Below are 19,233 nucleotides of genomic sequence, written 5' to 3'. Positions count from 1 at the left end.
AACAATTGTTTAAAAGTTGGGCCAATGGAAGATTTTTTTTTCCAGAGAGGGATATTTTACCATCAATATCATTTAGAATTGGCAGTGCATGGTGATTGTGTTAGTCAGCTTTCCATTACTGAAACAATTACCTGATACAATCACTTACTTTGATTCAAACTTTTGAAGTTTTAGTCCATGATTGGTTAAACATATTACTTTTTGGTTTCTGGTATGGAGGCAGCATGGTGAGAATGCATGGCAGAGATACATTGCTCATCTCATGGCTAAGAAGTAAGACAGGAAGAAGAGCCTGGGTTCCCACTATCCTCCTTGAGGGCATATTTCCAATGACCTGGAGAAGTCCCACTAAGCTTTTCCTCTGGGGGTTCACCACCACACAATAGGGACACACTGGAATCCAAGTCTTTAACACATGGGACTTTGTGGGAAAGTTCAGTCCACACTTGAGCAGTGATGAAAAGAAATCAGTATTTTATTTGGCTTAGTGCACCCTCTGATTTGGGTCTAAAAGAAAAGGGTCAACGTTTGGAATTAGTGATTTGAAATGTGCCTTCCTTCCTGTATTCTACGCTTTCATTCCTCATGCAACAAGTGCTGTATGCATTAGGCACTGGGAGTAAAATGGTGACTGAGATATGGAACCAAACCCCAAGGGATTTACAATGTAGTGGGATGCACAGATAAGCAATAGGGAAAATATGGGAATTGAGTGCAAAGGAGACCTAACTTGGTTAGGAAGTATTCCCCAGAGTGTACGGCAGTGAAGCTGAGGCTCAGCTGTCTCCATGTTGAGCACCACACCTGGGCTGACATTGCTGACATCAGTCACTTCACTACTTTCTGCCTTTACCAGGATCTAACTGGGGCTCCCGAACACCACCCTCCTGCTGTTTCCTATATGGCCTAGCACCTTGTCCCTCTAATCATGTTTTAGACTTCTGACATTCACTCTCTGACCTTTCCTTTCACTCTCTGCTTACAATCAGGGAGCTCAGAATACATTTTTCCAGGTCTAGCAGCACCAGGGTTGTATCCCTTCCCATTATTTCTCTTCCCATTGTGACCAGGAAGAACCTCCGGATTGAGCCCAGACCAGTGTTCCCCAAGTGGTCAGATCAGACATCAGAATTTCATGTTGTTAGTATATATTTTATCTAATATTTGTGTATTTGTTCTCAAGATATTGTTATATTGCACCCTAGAAAATGGATACATTTCCCAAAAGAATGGGGATTATAAAAATCCTTGTAGTATTTAAGTCTTATATTTTACTTAGTTTATTAAGATGTCTTATTCTTAGTTTGGAAAAAATAGAGGAGAAAACACATGATCCTTTTTGCAAAGCTGTGACATATTGTTCATAATTACAGAGATGGTTTGTACCACAATCATAAACATTTCCAATGTGCTGTCAGAGATTCATCTGGCTGTGGCTGAGGATTGAAGACAGCGTTTGTGTTCTTGTCTTCCAACTTTTTATTTACTACCTCCTCAGAGTTCCATGCAGAAGTTTATAGTGGTTCCTTTCATCTTCTCCCTATATATTTCATCAAACTTTTCATTCTGGGCCACAGTGAAATGGTTTTTCCAATCCCCCACAGTTCCTAGAAGATGGAAACCAGATAGGAGTTGTCATTCTCTTATGGACAGACTGATTGGACCCAAGTTAATCAGTGGAGCACCCACATTAGGCTTGGCCGGTCAGTAGCCTGACTCACCCAGTTATCCCCTCAATGAACTCCATTCCATCTGCAGCTATCTGCTATGGGAAGCAGCCCTCTGAGGCTCAGTGCAGGAGGATGGGCTTCTAAATCTAATCATGACTGGTACCAGGAGCTGGTGACCCAGAATGACCCAGCCCACCTATGGTAGAGTCACACAGTGGCACTACACAGACATAAAAACAAATGCACTATGGAAATACACCACATGAAGAAATCTCAAGATGTTATGTTGACCAAAGGCCCCAGACACAAAAAAGTGTACTGTGTGATTCCATATGTATGACATCCAAGAACAAGTAAAATCAATCTACAGGATAGAGATTAGAATAGCAGTTGTCTCTGCAGGTACACATTGATAAAGACAGGATATGAGGGTCCCTTCTGGAGTTATGGAAATGATATCTTGATTGGGGTGCTGGTTGTATGGCTACATATATTTATCAAAGTATGTTAAACTCTATGCTTAAGATCTGAGCATTTTTGTATTTAGATTATATATCAACATAAAAGAATTTGAAAATAGTTAGAAGGAGATACTATTTTTCACTAAACAGTGATTAAAATAATTTTATATTAGAAAATGTTCTTTGTTCCACCAATGTCTCTTCTGAAAAATTATGTAACAGAAAAAAAGTATCAGGAAATAAGAACTATGCACAAAAATTTTCATTGAAACATTATTCATAAAGATGAAACCTGAAGGCAAAAATGATAACTTCCCTATCACTAGAAAAACAGATGGGTGAATTATGAATGTTTATTATGCCACTTTGATATAACAGAGGACTTCTAAAAGCAGCGAGGGGCTTGGATCTATATGCCTTGCCCTGAAGAGATGTTTCATATTCTGGTGGGCAAATTTGTATAGGATAACTACATATGGTATACATATCTCTGTGTTTGTATGAGACAAAAGGAAGAGTGTGTATAGAAAGGTAGGTATATAAGGGCCTTAAAAGGGCTATTTGCAAAATCACCATCAGCTATTTGAAAAGAAATGGAATCATTTGATTTGTTTCAGAAGCATTAAGTACTCTTTTAGATTGGAAAGGGCAATGAAATAATTTCAGTCGCCTACCAAAAAATAAAAGGAAGAAGAAAAGACATTACAAAATAGTATGCAAACCATAGTTCCACTGTTGTGAAAAATAAAAGTATATGCTTATAAAACAGAGAGCAGAAGGACTTTGGGGTGGTAGCATTTGGAGGAGATTTTCTTTAAAGAGATAATATTGAATTGATTTAACTTTCTATAATTTTAATGGATTATTTCTTACATAAAAGTGATGAAGTTTTTTTTTTTTCTTGAAAAACATATGCTGGGCCAATTAGAATCTCTCTTTTCAGAATTAGAAGCAAAAAATACCAAGAGGAGGTAGTTCTCAGCAGTAGTTACAGTTGAAAATCATGATGTAGGGCAGGTTTGACATGGTCATGACCGAGGTCTGAGCAGACACTGAGACAGCAGAACTATAATGTAAATTAAAGCTACAGTGGGCAGAGAGAGAGGAAATGGGTCATGACGGAAGACAGACATAATGCGGACAGTAGCTGAGCCTTTTAAGTGGTGGAGTCATAGAGCAAAGCGTTGCGACCTCCTGCTGCTTAGGTCCTAGATCATAGGTAGGTCTAGGAGTCTCTGTGAACTCTGGATCAATAGTTGCTCCTGCCTTTATTCATTTTCAAGGTTGCATTTCCTTTGCTATTTGCGGAGCTTTGTCTACTACAACAGGTTCAAGTGCCTAGCCTTATCAGAGCCAGGTTCATGAAGAGTCAGTACATTGCTTTGGAATGAGTGAAACCCAGTATCATCTTGGCAATGTCACCAGGCAGGCTGAGCATCTGTGACAAGGCCCCACAGACCTTTTCTCATGAAGGGGGAAATGGACTGGTCCAGGATAGATTTGGGAACTGTAGAACGATTTGTCATGGGATTTTCCTTCATTTTCTCAAATGATGTCTCTTGGACAATTTTATCCAGCACGGTTTCATCCAAGTTCTTTCCCATGAACTGTGCCACTTTCTGAATTTCATGTTTTGGGTCCTGTGGTGAGGGTGACATGGAATGGAATGGATGAGTTTCAGAAAGCCATGGTTCTTCCTCAGAAGTACAGCACTGAGCAGCTCAGGTTTCTCTGGCCCTGGGTCTAAGTGGCTCTTTACTCACCTTCTTGATGTCCTCATAGAAGAGGAAGAGAACCTGATACCTGTCTTTCTTCTGCCACCATCCTTTCACATGGTCAAACCAGGAGCCCCAGGCCACTGTAACAGACACAGAGAGCAGGCTACAGACCTGGCACAGAGCCTTCTGAAGTGTAAAGGGGACAAATTCTGCATTAGATACCTCCTAAGAGTCCTGATCTGTTTGATTTTGGTGGTCATGTGGACTGGGACGGGCTTGGGGTTATGTGTCCAAACATGCTACCCAAAGTGTCTTCCTGTTGACGATGCACAAACATGTGTACCCTCACTGAGATGGCAATCCCTCTGGAATGAGGTGTCTCAACAGAACCTGTGACCCAGAACACAGACTTTCTAATCAGGTGGGAGATATTCACTGAGGGCTGTGGGTCTATAGTAGAAAAGCAGCCAAGCTGCTCTACCTGGTCCCCATCCGTGGCAGGACTTACCTAAAGAGGCACATGAAGTTCTCGAGAATCAAATGTCATGTCTGATTCTCTTGAATCAGTCTCACTAGAATGGGAATACAGCTACATGAAGCATTTTCCTTTACCTTTTCCATCAATGAAGGTTTCAAAGTACTCTTCCCAGGCTCCAGGGTCAGGCAGCACTTGGTTCATCCTTTGGAAATGGTAGTAGGAGACCATACAGTCTTTGGCATTCCGAGCTACATAAAGGAACTTTAGGGTAAGGAGACAGATGGATGAAAGATGGCATAGAAATGGATTTTCACAAAGTTCACCTGGGTTGAGTCTTCCTGAGGCTATCTACACACACCTGTTTAGCACTTCGGGGCTGGCAGTGTGGCTTTGTAACCTCTCACCACTCTCCGTCTCTCTTTGCCAATTATACTCTGTTTCCAACCTGGTCCTATTAAGTCTTTAATTAGCTAACCTGATCCCCAATAACCCACTGGTGGCAGGGGGCTAAATCCTCCTTTAGAAAGTATGACCTGTCGTGTGACTAAAAAATGCCACCTGCATGTGGATGAGCCTTCTGACAAACTCATCTTGGTTTCCTGGTGAAACAGGATAGCTGCATGGTTAGGGTCTGGACTGTGGAACAAGAAAAGAGTTACTATCTTCCTTCTGGCCTCTCCGACTTTATTATTCTATCTTCGTCACTTCAGCTCTGCCCCTACGAAGCGGTCCTTTAGGTGTCACTTTGATCTCAAATTCATGTCCTCCTCTTCACAACTTTTCATTTAACCAACTTTTGTCTCATTACTATAAAGTGAGGGAGGAAGGTAAATTCACATTGATTGTATCAGCCCCAGAGTGGCCTCTCACCTATCCACCCAGGACCCATGAACAGTTGTTTCAGTGCTGTGCTGATTTTCACCGTGAAACAGTGGTTCATAATCAGGGATGATATTTTCCACCAGAAGACATTTATCAATCACCAGAGACATTTTTAGTTGTGACACTGGGACAGTGATGCTGGCATCTAGTGACTAAAGGTCAGGAATGCTGTACATCACTCTACCATACACAGGAGACAAAACTAAGATTTCATGTCACGCCAGTCAGAATGGCAGCTATCATGAAGACAGACAACCGTAAGTGTTGGTGAGGATATGGGGAAAATGGTCCACTCATATACTGCTGGTGGGACTGCAAACTGGTGCAGCCAATATGGAAAGCAGTATGGAGATTCCCTGGAAAATTGGGAATGCAACCACCATTTGACCTAACTATTCCTCTCCTCAGTCTATACCCAAAGGACTTAAAAACAGCATGTTACAGGGACATAGCCACATCAATATTTATAGCAGCACAACTCACTATAGCTAAATTGTGGAACCTACTTTAGATGCCCTTCAGTAGATGAATGGATGAAAAAAAATGTGGCATTTTTACACCATGGAATTTTCTCAGCAATAAAAGAGAATAAAATCATGGCATTTGCAGGTAAATGAATGGAGTTGGAGGAGATAATGTTAAATCCCCAAAAAACAAATGCTGAATGTTTTTTTTCTCATATAAGGAGGCTGACTCTTAGTGGGGTAGGGAGGGGGAGCATAGGAGGAGTAGACGAACTCTAGATAGGGCAGAGGGGTGGGGGGCAAGGGAAGGGGCATGGGGTTAGAAATGATGGTGGAATATGATGGTCACCATTATCCAAAGTGCAGATATGAAGACACAAATTGGTTTGAATATACTTTGTATACAACCAAAGATATGAAAAATTGTGCTCTATATGTGTGATATGAATTGCAATACATTCTGCTTTTATATATAAATTTTAAAAATTAATTAAAAAATACATAGGAGAGTCTTTCTGCTCCCACCCACATGACAGAATTATCTGGCTCAAAATATCAGTAGTGCTATATTTATTCATATCAAACTATCTTTTATATTCTCTATTCTGATACTTGGACATTTTGGAACCTTTCTGTTTTTAGAGGGAGTATCCTTTCCAGGAGTAGCTCATTCCTAGGTCTAGTAAATATACAGCCAACCAATCCAGAGCCCACAGTTCCACCTCCTCCTTTATGAAGCTCTCATACTCTGAACCACTATCCACTGCCCACTCAACACAGGGCAGGTACCAGACAATTAGACACAGCTCTATGCTAAAATTGTTCAAACCACCCAACTCGAAGTCTGACTACCCTGCGTCTCCTGTCCCCATCCTGCAGAAACTACAATAATGGCTCTTGTACATATCTTTCTCTCATCTCTCTGCATCCCGACTGACCAGTGCTTCTCTATATGGCTCTATGTGGCATGCGGTACCTTCTGTTTCTAGGGAACTGTGAGCACAAAACACTCTTCATGACAGTCGTTTCTATGTCTGCATTACTTACCACACCACATTGAACAAATCCCATTTGTCTTTTAAGCAAAAAAAAAAAAAAAAAAAAAAAAAAATCATAAAATAAGGGCTGAGATTGACAAGCCCTGCTTTCAAAGTTGGTTACTCTGCCACTGTTGTCTAAGTCCTATATCCATCTTCTCCACCAATGAACACGTTTCTTAAAATGTTGTTTAAAAACAAAACAACAATTTAAAAAAACCTGAATTCTTAAGCTTTTAAACCTCAGTTGTCTTTCACTTCACTGTCCCTTGCCAGCCTGTGAATCTCTTCTCATATTGCTGACTTCCAGTCACAAGACTTCATCCCCTCTTCAAGTTCATGAATTTGGTATTCATCTGTATTTATACTGCACATTAGCCTATTCTTGGGTTTTAAATTTCAATAACTGACATATATTTCTTTAATAGCTCTGTTTCTAATTATAATTATAAAATAATTATAAAATAATCCTGTATTTTAATTTTGATTTAATCTTTCATTTCTTTATAAACTATTATTCCTTCCTTCCTCCTTCCCTTTTTTTTCTTCTTTCTCTCTTTGTCTCTCTCTCTCTCTCTTTTCCTTTCCACTGCTGTAAATGAAACCAGAACTTTGTATGCTAGGAAAACACCCTACTACTCCCCAGACCTCTTCTTTTATTTCTATAGGTGATAAATTGTTAAGTAAAGTTCTTGAGGTCTAAACTCTGCTGCTTGTTATCTGTCTGTCTGTCTATCTATCTATCTATCATCTCTATCTCAATCTCATTATCTTGGCTAATTCTGTATTCTGTAATGTGGGATGGTGAGCTCAGGTGGGTATCTTGTGGGGCCTGGACAGAAACTGTATTCTTCCAGACCATGTGCCTTCCAGGCATCCTGGGAACACTGAGAGTTATCATATGCTGATTTGACTTATTGGATTTTCTTGAACAGCATAAGGAAGGCCAATTTGAATCTCAAAGTTTTGAGAGAGGAAGACAGTGGGCACACAATCTCAGGGGAGCTAAGAGCAGGCTCCAGACAGGCTCCCTGGGTTCCCCTTCACCTTCTCCACCCACCCACTGAGGATTCAACCTTTCAGTGTCCCAGTTATTCTCCTTATTCTTCTGGTTCTGTATATCCTTGGCTTTGGCCTTGTGCCTTTGCAGCCATCAAAATTTAAGTTGCTGGATTATCCAGGTCATCAAATTTCCCCAGACAGATCCAGGCCTAATTTACTTCTCTGAGTTTTATTTCCCTCTTCATTTTTAGAACTTATGGACTTTCCTTACTTTTAAACCCATCTCAGTTGTACATTTAAAAAGGAAATTTTGCTATGTCCTGCAGCATTCATTGGTTGTATACAAATGTTTTTGTATACAAAACATCATCCTGGAAACAGAAGTTCTCACTCCTTACCCAGATTTTTCAAAAGGAAGGCATGTCATTTGATGTGAGTCCCCCCACCTGCACTCCTGTCACCCTGAAATCCCTTCTTAGTCATTCCATCTATTTCCACTGCTGAGAAAACAGTGCCCCATATTCAATTTGTGCTCTTGCCTCCCCTTGGTTACACAGTTCCCATCTTTGGCAGACCAGCAGGCATGTTTGACTGCCCTATGTGGTGACAGAGATTTAACAGGCACTGATGTACAAGATAAATAAAGTACCAGAACGGATAAAACAAGGAGCTCAGGGCTGTGGCCAAGTGCCTACTCAAGAGCATTCGTTGCTCCATCTGTTCATCAACTTTCCCTTTGGAAAAATCTGCAAGGCTTTTTTTTTATTCCCCTTTCCCTCTCCCCGTGGCCCAGCCTGTGGCCCCTGTTCTCAGTCTTCCTTTCACGGCAAGCCTTGCTCTTCAGAGCAGTGGATCCTCAGGCCTCCCCATGTCTCATTCTCTCTAGAAATTCAGTACAGCTTCTGCCTTCAAGTCTTGTTGAAACTGCTCACTGAACATCGAATCTTGCATTTTCCCTTACTGTTGAGAAGCTGTCCACCCTTCGGAAGTAGAGGAGACGTAAAGATAGGGAGGAGGAGTTCTGAACTGGGGTCTGGAGGCCTCACTCTGGGAGGGCTTCCTCTCCTGCCACCAGGTGGCTGAACGGATCCTACCTTGCAGTTGTTTTCCCAGAATGACGGTGGCAATAACTGAGTAGGAAGGTGAGTCCTTAGTATCCGTGGAGCAGGCATCGCATTGGCTTTTTCCACACCTTTAAAATAATTCAAGAGGATCCGTCTGTGTGGTGTGAGCACTGTGTGGGGACCTTATGTCTCAGGCTCTGTCCAGGATGTTTCATTATGCACCTATCTCTCTGTTTGCCCCTTGGCTTTCTTTGGGGATTTCACAGTCATATTACTGATATCACTTTCATTTTGAAGAATGACAACATGATGGCTATGAGGGAGCTTCAAGTTAAGCTACTTCCTTACTCAAAGACAAGGAGATGGGCAACTGGATCGTGTTGGGACGGAGCCCATCAGGGCCAGAGAGCGGGGCTCTCACCTTCCAGCCGGCCAGAGCCGACCCCACGTGACCGGCCCATGCCAGTCACTTTTCCAACTCTAAAACCACAGACACTTCCTGGCATGTAAGTCATGATTTCTACTCTTTCATTTATACCATCATTGGGTACTTGCTGTATGCAATATTGTGTTGAACTGAGGTTGTGGGGAAAAGACAACAAAGAAAGCAAACATCTTCTCTCTAAGGAGCTTCAACTCTAGGGGCAATCAGAGGCTCAGGTAGATTGCCAGGGGAGAGCCAAAGGAGTCAGTGCTGGAAATCAAAATTGCTCCAAAGATCTGGAGTGAATTGATGTGCTCAGTGACACAGGTGGATTTGGACCACTTGTATCTGATGGTGAAGATCCCTCTCCATGAAAGGTCAAGAATGCTGATTGCTGAGGGAGGGTATTTATAAAATAGAGAAATAAGAAATGACATAGAATAACATGTTACTCTAAATGTGCAGCAGGGAGTTACGCCTAGAAGTGGCTTCCACACAAACTCCCCTTTTGCTGGCATGGTGTGAGGGCTGGCAGGGGATCAAAGTGCCCTCGGCTGACTGCGGAGCCAGGCCCTCTGCTCTCAGTGCCTGCTTTTCAAGGATGGGCCTCATCTGGAAGAAAACTGTGGAGAAGATGCCTCTCTGTGCCTCGTGTCCTTTGTTCTGGGCACACCTGTGAACTATATTTTGCCTTCTAAAAAGTGTGGTGCTGGGAGTGTTGTTCTGGATGCCAACGTCCCTCCACTGCTGTCAGCCAGGCTCCTGGGCAATCTTCAAGTGTTGTGGGAACGGCTGTTCTGCTGGCCCTGAGGAGGGAGTCTCTCTGCTAGATCCCGGGAAAGAGAATGAGAACTGAGCCCTTCAACAGGGAGGGGCCAGGTCTGCAGCTGACATCCGTGTTATGGACACCTCGAAGCGTGCAGACCTAGTACTTTCAAATCATGGCTGCTTTTGAGCCACTCCAATTGAGGAACAGTTCTTTTTGGAAGCTTGGCATGATCTCTCATCTCCACAGCTCTTCACATTTTCTATCTGCCTAAAAGTGACATTGCTGGATCATGCGGCACCAACATTTTTTTCTTTAAATTAGAGCATTCTAGTACTAAAAGGAAAGTTGGAAAGCCACTTTTAGAGGCCATTAGATTCAGACTTCTCAGTAAGGATTCTCAACCTTGCCCTGCCTTTCCTCCGCTCCTGTCTGGTCTCCTGCTCCAACTCTGCCCCTCTGTTCACATGGGTCCCCCTGCTCCAGGTCCCCTGTAGAGAGGACATGAGTCTCCCCTCCTGCTTTCATCTCTATTGAGGCCACGGAACCCATTTTCATCTCACTGGCAGGGAGCAGGGGACACATGGAGTCATTTTTGGCCTTCCTCATCTGCACTGAGGTCCTAGCCCTGGGATTGGAGCCATATATCCTGTGTCTTTCTTTATGAGAGAAACAGTTCAGCTTGCGTTGTGGAAATAGCCCCAGGGAGTACGAAGTTAAATAGCTACTAGTGAAACAGTTCTTGCCTTCAAGGAGCTTGTGGTCTGGCAGAAGAGAGAGGCCATAGTCAACCAGGACAGTGACAGCTGACCATTCTGGTCCCCTCCAGGAGTGCAGTTTGGTCACGCTCCCTCATTCTGCCCTAGCACTCCACGCTGACCTCTGACTCACCCACTGATTGTGACATACATTTTTCTCAAATGTCTGCATTTTTCTCTTCCATGGAACCATAACTCACTGAGGGCCAGTGGATGCAAGATGTCCTATGAGCAGTCCAGGGCCTGTAGTGAGTGTTGGACTGAGTGGATCACTCCTAGATCTCACCTATATGTGGTTCACACACCCACATGCGTGCACATTTTCTCAGTCTTTCCAAATGTATTCCTGTTAGACTCTGTGCTTTTGGTGTGAAATGTCTTTGTACCTGGGATTTGGTCAGAGGGTGGAAGGGACCCTAGGAAGGAGACTGACTAGCTGGTTCATTGCCCAGTGGTGCCCATCCACTCCAGAGGTTTTGACCCTTGACTCACGTGCATGAGTCGATGTCATCAGCCACCCTCCTCCTCTCAGGGGCACAGCTCACCTCTATGGGCAGAGACTGTCTGTCCTGAAATAAAACCACTGCATGGGTGAGTCTCCACTGAGTATCCGTCTGTCAGGGCTGGGAAGAAAAGAAAACCTGAGACTGTTTGTTCCTCCTTGGACTCAGGGCACCTTGATTCATAAAGAACCATCGTGGCTTCCATATGACATGCCAAACTGGGTGACTGGTTACCTCGCTTCTTAAAAATCCTACAGCTGCTGGGGTGACCTGAGGGAGGCTCTGTCCCGTTTTTTTCTGACTTAGTGATGGGACATTGTGCACCCCACTGGCAAGAAACCTCATTAGAAATCTTGCTTAGGATTTTCTCTCTCTTTAATCTCCCAATTGTCAGAGATTAAACAATGTTGACTGGGGCAGGATGTAGAAACAAGATAAAAGTTTGGGCTTGGTTGGTCCAAGGACCAAATGGCACCCTGGGGCAAAGGATTTATCCTGGAGAGGTAGCTGGCAACAATACTCTACCAGGAGATACCCGGACAGGCACTGTTTCAAGCTTTTTACATATATTAACTCACTTAATCCTCACAACTAATTGAGGTAGGGGCTAAATTCTGTGGCTGTTTTGTAGCTGAGTAAATTATAGAGAGAGGTTAACTAACTTGCTAAAAGTCATGGGATAAGTGACATAGCCAGGATCTGAACCCCAGTCCTCTAGATTTACCCTACTGTGGAGTCAGAATCAGAGACAAAGAAAAATGGAAGATCTTGATTGCACATGGAATGAATCCCAGTTAGGCAAACAGAGGTGAGCCTGTGTATGGAGCTGGCACTCCACGGATAATTAAGAGATGGAGAACATCAGGCATTGGATTGCAAAGCCAGTGTCACCTACACAGGAACTTAGATCCAGAAGGACCTCAAGGGTATCTTGGCTTGGAGGTACACCTGGACACGGTTACAAGTTCTTATGCATATCAATCAGACCTGGAACTACACTTCTTAAGGCATTGGGAAGGTTTATCAGACCACCATCAACAGTTTTCTAAGAACTCCAGACTTCCATGCTAGAGTGGCATGGCTTCCTTTTCATAGCTCCATTTATTTGTGTTCCCAAGTTTCTGTTACATGGATCTCTGTAATGCTCAGCTTTGGGAAGTCTCTCTCTCTCTCTCTCTCTCTCTCTCTCTCTCTCTGTGTGTGTGTGTGTGTGTGTGTGTGTGCATTGGGAAGTTTCTCTCTCTCTCTCTCTCTCTCTCTCTCTCTCTCTCTGTCTCTGTGTATGTGTGTGTGCATTGGGAAGTCTCTCTCTCTCTGTCTCTGTGTATGTGTGTGTGCATTGGGAACTTTCTCTCTCTCTCTCTCTCTCTCTCTCTGTGTATGTGTGTGTGCATTGGGAAGTCTCTCTCTCTCTCTCTCTCTCTCTGTCTCTGTGTATGTGTGTGTGCATTGGGAAGTCTCTCTCTCTCTCTCTCTCTCTCTCTCTCTGTGTATGTGTGTGTGTGTGTGTGCATTGGGAAGTCTCTCTCTCTCTCTCTCTCTGTGTGTGTGTGTGCGCGCATTGGGAAGTCTCTCTCTCTCTCTCTCTCTCTCTCTCTCTGTGTGTGTGTGTGTGTGTGTGTGCATTGGGAAGTCTCTCTCTCTCTCTCTCTCTCTCTCTCTCTCTCTCTCTGTGTGTGTGTGTGTGTGTGTGTGTATCTGTGAACTCTCTGGCACTCACCAGAGGGACTCACCTGAGGCCTGGGGAGGCCGCGCCCACTCAATGAAAGGGTGGCGGTGTTGGATGATGGCTCGCCGGCACTTCTCCACATCTGCATCCTGTTCAATCATGTCCACAATTTCCTGAATCCACGTTGTCCCTGAGGGTCAGAAGAGAAAGACAAGAAGCAGAAAACTTTTAGATAATCCTCTTGAAGCTTCCTGAGGGAAAGGGTGAAGGGATATGGAGTCTGTTTTTGGCTTCCACCTCCTCTGGGTCCAGGATCCTGTTTGCCATGAGAGATGGATGTCCACTTGGAACAGACTTTGGGTCTCTACATGGAGTGGAGCAGCAAAGGAGAAGCTCACAACCACCCAAGAGCAGGGCATGGCCGAGCACAGCCGGGGGGCCTCCAGCACTGCTCTGCTGCAGCCCCTTTCAGGAACCCAGGGATGCCAGGCCTCCGAGCCTAAGCCCCCCCTAGAACAGTGAGGAGCAAGTCTTCCATCCTGGGCATCCTGACTTATGTGGAGATGCCCTTTCTGACTTAGCAGGGTGAGGCCTCTGCTGTTGCCTGCCCCACAATCACCTGCTTTAGGGTAAGTACAGATGAGAAGATCGTCCGGCTTGGCCTCAAAGTTCTGGATCTGACTCCAGTTGTCTACAGTGGTGCTCTGCAGAGGGACCCCTGCCACCTCTTTCAGTTGTGATTGTTTCTTCAAATTCGAGGTCAGGGCCATAGTATCTTGCGGTGGAGAGTTCTTATGGGAAAAGAAAAGAGCTTTCTTTAAAAAAAACTGGTGGTGGAGCGGGGGATGTGGCTCAAGCAGTAGCGGGCTCGCCTGGCAGGCGTGTGGCCCGGGTTCGATCCTCAGCACCACATACAAACAAAGATGTTGTGCCTGCTGAAAACTAAAAAATAAAAGATTAAAATTCTCTCTCTCTCTCTTTAAAAAAAAAAACTGGTGGTAAAATACACATAACATGAAATTGAGCATTTTAACCATTTTTAAGTGTATAATTCAGTAGCATTAATTACTTTCACATTGTTGTGCACTCATCACTACTATTCACCTCTTGAACATTTTCTTTTTCTTAAATGGAAATGCTGTACTCATTAATCACTAACTCCTCATTCTCCATTCTTCAGCCACTGAAAACCACCATTCTACGTTCTGTTTCCACAAACTCTAGTTGTTTTACTTAAGTAAAATCATACAGTATTTGCCTTTTTGTGAGTGGCCTGTTTAACTTAGCTTAATAGTTTTATGATTAACTCATGTTGTATAATGTTGCAGGACTTCCTTCCTTTTTGAAGATGAATGATATTCTTTGCTCATGTGCTGTATTTGATTACCCATTAATTCATCTACGGAAGCTTGGGTTGTTTCTACCTTTTGATTATTGTGATTGATGCTGCTATGAAGATGGGTATATAAATGTCTCTTTGAGTTCCCATTGTTCATACTTTGGGGTAAATACATAGAAATGTAATTCCCCAAATTAAACATTATATGTTTAATTTTGGGAAAAACCTATTGCACCATGTTCCACAGTGGCTATATCATTTCACATTCTCACATGCAGTACACAGGCTCCAATTTCTCTATATTATCACCAACACATGATGTTTTCTGGGTTTTTAAAAATAGCTGTCCTGATGAGGATGAGGTTTTATTTCATTGTGGTTTTGATTTGCATATCCCTAATGACTAATGACATTGAACATATTCTCATGAGCTAAGTGTTAATTTCTTTGTAGAAATGTCTTTTCAAAGTCTTTGCCCATCTTTGCATTTGTTGTTGTTGTTTTGAAAGAAGTTGTTTTGAAAAGAAGGCTTTTAAAAGCACAAAAGGAGGAAGACAAGTAGTGGGCCATGGTTACTCTTGGGATTTCAGGAGATATTTATTAATACTACTGTTAATGAAATGATAATAGTCAAAACCCAGCACTTATCGAACACTTTAATTTGTCATGTGTTAGGCTAAATTCCTGTATAAATTAGTTCTTAGTTCTTGCATAATATGAGTGACAGAACTTTGGAGATTAAAGGGTCCTTACAGAAAATGTAATAGTAAACGATTGTTGGAAATTCAATAAAAGAAGCTGGTTCAGCGATTCCATAGAATGGGTGAGGGAACTGGCAGCCCAGCTTGGCCAAACCTAGCTTTCAAATTGCCTTGCCCTCCCAGAGAGTGAAACCCCATAGCATAGTTTACATCATGAAATGAAAGACAATTGGACAGTGTATGCCTCTCAGTAGAAAACACATTACATATGAAGTGGTCCTACCACATACATTGAACCCAAATCAGTAAGCAAATATTGGTTTAAAGGAAATTCATATTAAAATATATCACAACAATGAAATGAAAATGTAAATCACTATATAAGACCAATAATCAATAAATGGAATTGCTTCAAATTTAAAAAAAACTTCTGCACAGCAGAGGAAACAATTAAGAACACAAAGAGAGGAGAAAATCTTTGCTAGCTACTCTTCCAACAGGAGTTTATTATGCAGAATATAGATAGAACTCAAAAAACACCAAAACCAAAATCAAACAACCCAATCAATAGACAAATTAAAAATTAATTAAAAGACATTTTTCAAAAGAAGAAATGCAAATGACCAAAAACTATATGGAAAAAATGTTCAATGTATTAGCAATCAGGGAAATGCACAAATCAAAACTGCAGTCCAATTAGAATGATAATCATCAAAATATAAATAATAATACATGCTTTTGAGGTTGTGAGAAAAAAAGTATAGTTATATATTGTAGACGGGACTGTGGAAATCAGTATGGAGAATCCTCAAAAGGCTGGGAATGGACTCACTCTATGACCAAGCTACTCTACTAGTTGACTTTTATCCAAAATAATTAAGATTAGCATGCTATATCAATACATCCATACAAATGTTTATAGCATCACGATTTACAAGCCGAGTTATGGAACCAGTCAAGGTACCTGTCAATAGATGAATGGATAAAGAAAAAGTGATCTATCTACCTATCTATCTATCTATCTATCCATCCATCCATCCGTCTATTCACACACACACACACATACATGAATACAATTGAGTTTTACTTAACGGTAAATGAAAATGAAATTATATCATTTGCTGGTAAATGGATAGAACTGAAGAACATCTAGCTGAGGGAAAAAAGCCAGACTCAGAAAGTTAAGGATCAAAAATTTTCTCTTACATGCAAAATATAGAGAGAAATAAGCAATTAAAGAAGGGAGAATCTCATGAAAATAGAAGGGAGTACAGTGGAATAGAGGAAGGAAAATTAGGAAAGGGGAGGAGGGATGGGAAAGGGGAGTAACAACAGAATAAAATTAATCCAACCATGTCATGTGCACAAATGAATATATCAAAATGAATTTCACTTCTATGTATAATTATAATGCACCAATTAAAAATAAATTAATTTAAAATGTAAACCACATGAAAGTCTACAGGACAATAATAAACTTACTTCAAATAAATGACAAGACATTTGAAAAAAATAAAGAGGAGTCAGTCTATTTTTTAAAACCACCTAAAAAGACATATTAAAGAAAAGACATGCACAGGAATGTTCACATAAGTGATTAGACTTTGAAGAAACTAAAGAAGGGAGCAGAGGATGTAGTTCGGTGGTATAGCACTTGTCTAGTATGCAGGAGACCCCAGGTTTAACCTCCAACACTGCACAAGAGGAAAACAATAATAAAAAAGTAAACAAAACAGAACTTTAAAAAAGGGAGTGATTATCTTAAGTGTCAAGACAGTGGCTACTTCTAAAAAGTTAGAGGACAGAGCAAATGGGGGCTTCTTTTTAAGTTGGCAAGTGTTTAGAATATACTGTCCTGGGTGCCAGATACAAGGATGTTTGCTTTATAGTCATGTATTAAACTGTGCATCACTGTATTAGAATAGAAATCTAGATAGTATCATGGGAAAGGACTGGCACATTCAGACAGAGAAGCAGGTGAGGGCTGTGTTACTCAGCTTCTGTTTTTATTATTAACTGCCTAAGTTAGGTCACTTTTAAAGAGGTTTGTTCAGCTTACAGCTCTGGAGGCTGAAGTCCAAACAACACTGGACAGGCTCTTGCAAAGGTCCACGCAGGTGTGACATGTCATAGGGGAAGCTGATGTGTATTTCCTTGTGTGGCCTCTCTACCTCTCTGAAATTTGATTGTGGGGACTCCATCCTAACGACCCTAAACTAATCTGATTACTTCCCAATGGCCCTGCCTCTGAACACTATAGTAAGATAAAGTTTCCACCTTTTTAATATTATACATAGTAGTTTGAAGATCAAACTCCTGCATGAGTTGGGGGTGGAGGTGAAGGTTAGGGGACACACCACATTCAAACTTTATCAAAGGATCAGAGGAACAAGGGAGCAAGGTTTCATCATGTTAAATAATTTCTAGGGCTTAGAGCTTTAGGGTGGGGAGTGTATAGAAGTGAGCATGGATGATGTTACAAGGGCCTTTCAGGGTATGCTTTTATTCTAAGGGCAATAGGAGGTCACCAAATAGGGTGAAGCTGGAGACTGCCCAAGGTGACATGCTGCACTTTAGAAAGGTCACACTGGGTGGGGTCCTGGGAGGACTGGACTGGAGCCCAGTGGGAGGGTTCTGCAGCAATTCAGATGGAGTTGGTGATCATATCTTTGCTTAGCGGTGAGGCAGAGGGGGCAAGAAGAAGTAAGCAGACTGAAGAGATCTTTGGGAGGTAGAATAAATGTCCCTTAATGATTCATGTGAGGTGAAGGGGCGGTGGGGGAAAGTCAAGCCTGTGAACAGATTTCTGATGGGGTAGCTGGGGAGTCAGAAAATTTGTTTGGAATGGGAGCCCTGGAGGGGAGCAGTTTTTGCATGGCTAGGTTCAATTTGAGGGGGAATCTGAGTGCCTGTGGGTCCTCTATATCTGGAACCTTAGGCAGGTGTGAAGGTGGGTCTAGAGCTCTGGCTGGGGTGGTGATCTGAGAATCATCCAGTCAACACATCGTCTAACCCTGCTGGGAAAATCGTGATTTAGGCAGGCGCTGGGGGCTGAGGTGTGGCGAGGAGAGCGTGAGAGTCAAGAGGCACTTAGTTCTTAACTGCATTCGACTTATGAATCATGACTTTATATGATGAAATAGCCATATGCATTCAGTAGAAATATTACTTTGAATTTCGAATGTGAATCATTGCCCAGGATTACAGTATGTGGTAAAATCCTCTCATGATGCTGGACAATGGCAAAGAGCCACAGTCCCGGCCAACCCCATGATCACAAGAGGAATCAGCTGACACTCTACGGTGTGCTGTGTTGCTGAGCTAGGTGGTTGGAGGTAGGTTTTATCAATGCATTTTAATCTATTATATTTTCCATTTATGATAGACTTACCAAGATATAACCCCATCATAAGTCAGGATCTGTGTATGGAAGGGCACCTGGAGCTCAACAGGCCACAGTATGCAGGGTGCTGAGAAAAAGGGCTGTCTGAGGACGAGGGAAGTTAAAGATGGGGCTGTCTAATGTGCTGTCATCCCCATGGCCTTCTGTGTTGGAGGCAGTCACAGGGCGCCGTGGCACCTGACTGAGGCTCAGGAAAGGAGGTTCCACAGGAGTGTGGAGAGAGCTGGGCAGTGCTGGGGAGCAGAGGGCCATGCCATGGAAGGAGTTTCAGGCCCTTTCACCTTCCCTCAGACCCTGCTAGGCTGCAGAAGCACTGTCGGAGGAGAGAGTACTTCAGGGAGAAAGTTTAGGGAGTAATTACCTGAATTTCTAGATCAAACAGTTTGACTGGGGCCTATCACACACACCTTCATGCCACTGTTTTCAGTATCCTTAGGACCTGGCTTGAGTTAACCTATTTGGTAACACCTACATGGCAAAAGATGAGAAATACAATGAGGTAAGCACAGCATTTCTTTTGAGCCATATTCTTACCTTCAAGCTCCAGTAGAGAGTCAGCAGCCTTAAGACCTGAGCAAGGGTCAGTAGGCACAGGAATTACGTTCCAAGGAAAAGGGTGGTGTTCCCTGGCTATGGCAATCACAGAGGCTCAAATTACCTCTGTGCTGCAGCTGAATGACCTTTAGCAGGTAGAGGCACTTGGGGAGGCTCTCCTGTTGGTGTGGGACATTACAGTCATTACTGAAAGAGTCTAGCTGTATAGGAAAAAACCCTGTTGTCACCTGCCTGACAAAGAGTCACCTTTCACTGTACAGTGTCCACTTAACTGTGGCCTTGACTGCTCTGCACGTTCCAGCGTTCTTGAGCTGAAAACTCGAGGCTGTTGGAGGAATG

General features: G+C 42.7%; 1 protein-coding gene across 1 annotated transcript; it reads right to left on the bottom strand.

Annotated features, from left to right (window-relative positions):
- Nucleotides 1-1,494: 1,494 nt before the first annotated feature.
- LOC143380255 (sulfotransferase 1C2) lies at nt 1,495-18,879 on the bottom strand. Its single transcript, XM_076833108.2, has 8 exons — nt 18,874-18,879; nt 13,516-13,687; nt 12,961-13,086; nt 8,807-8,904; nt 4,462-4,588; nt 3,895-3,989; nt 3,591-3,771; nt 1,495-1,607 (listed from the first exon to the last, which is right to left on the bottom strand). Exons 2-8 carry the CDS (start codon nt 13,664-13,666, stop codon nt 1,495-1,497), a joined length of 891 nt encoding a protein of 296 aa, XP_076689223.2. The 5' UTR covers nt 13,667-13,687; nt 18,874-18,879.
- Nucleotides 18,880-19,233: the final 354 nt, after the last annotated feature.

Source organism: Callospermophilus lateralis, chromosome 14, assembly GCF_048772815.1.
Source record: "Callospermophilus lateralis isolate mCalLat2 chromosome 14, mCalLat2.hap1, whole genome shotgun sequence".
Lineage (NCBI taxonomy): Eukaryota > Metazoa > Chordata > Mammalia > Rodentia > Sciuridae > Callospermophilus > Callospermophilus lateralis.
This window is presented reverse-complemented; position numbering and strand designations above follow the sequence as displayed.

Bases quoted from the DNA above. Each gene is read 5' to 3' on its own strand.
- LOC143380255 (XM_076833108.2), bottom strand. From the start codon at position 13,666: ATGGCCCTGACCTCGAATTTGAAGAAACAATCACAACTGAAAGAGGTG. The intron at 8,905-12,960 runs GTGAGTCCCTCT...ATTATTTTAAAG, and splicing joins GCGGCCTCCCCAGGCCTCAG to GTGTGGAAAAAGCCAATGCG. The intron at 3,990-4,461 runs GTAAAGGAAAAT...TGTCTGTTACAG, and splicing joins AACCTTCATTGATGGAAAAG to TGGCCTGGGGCTCCTGGTTT.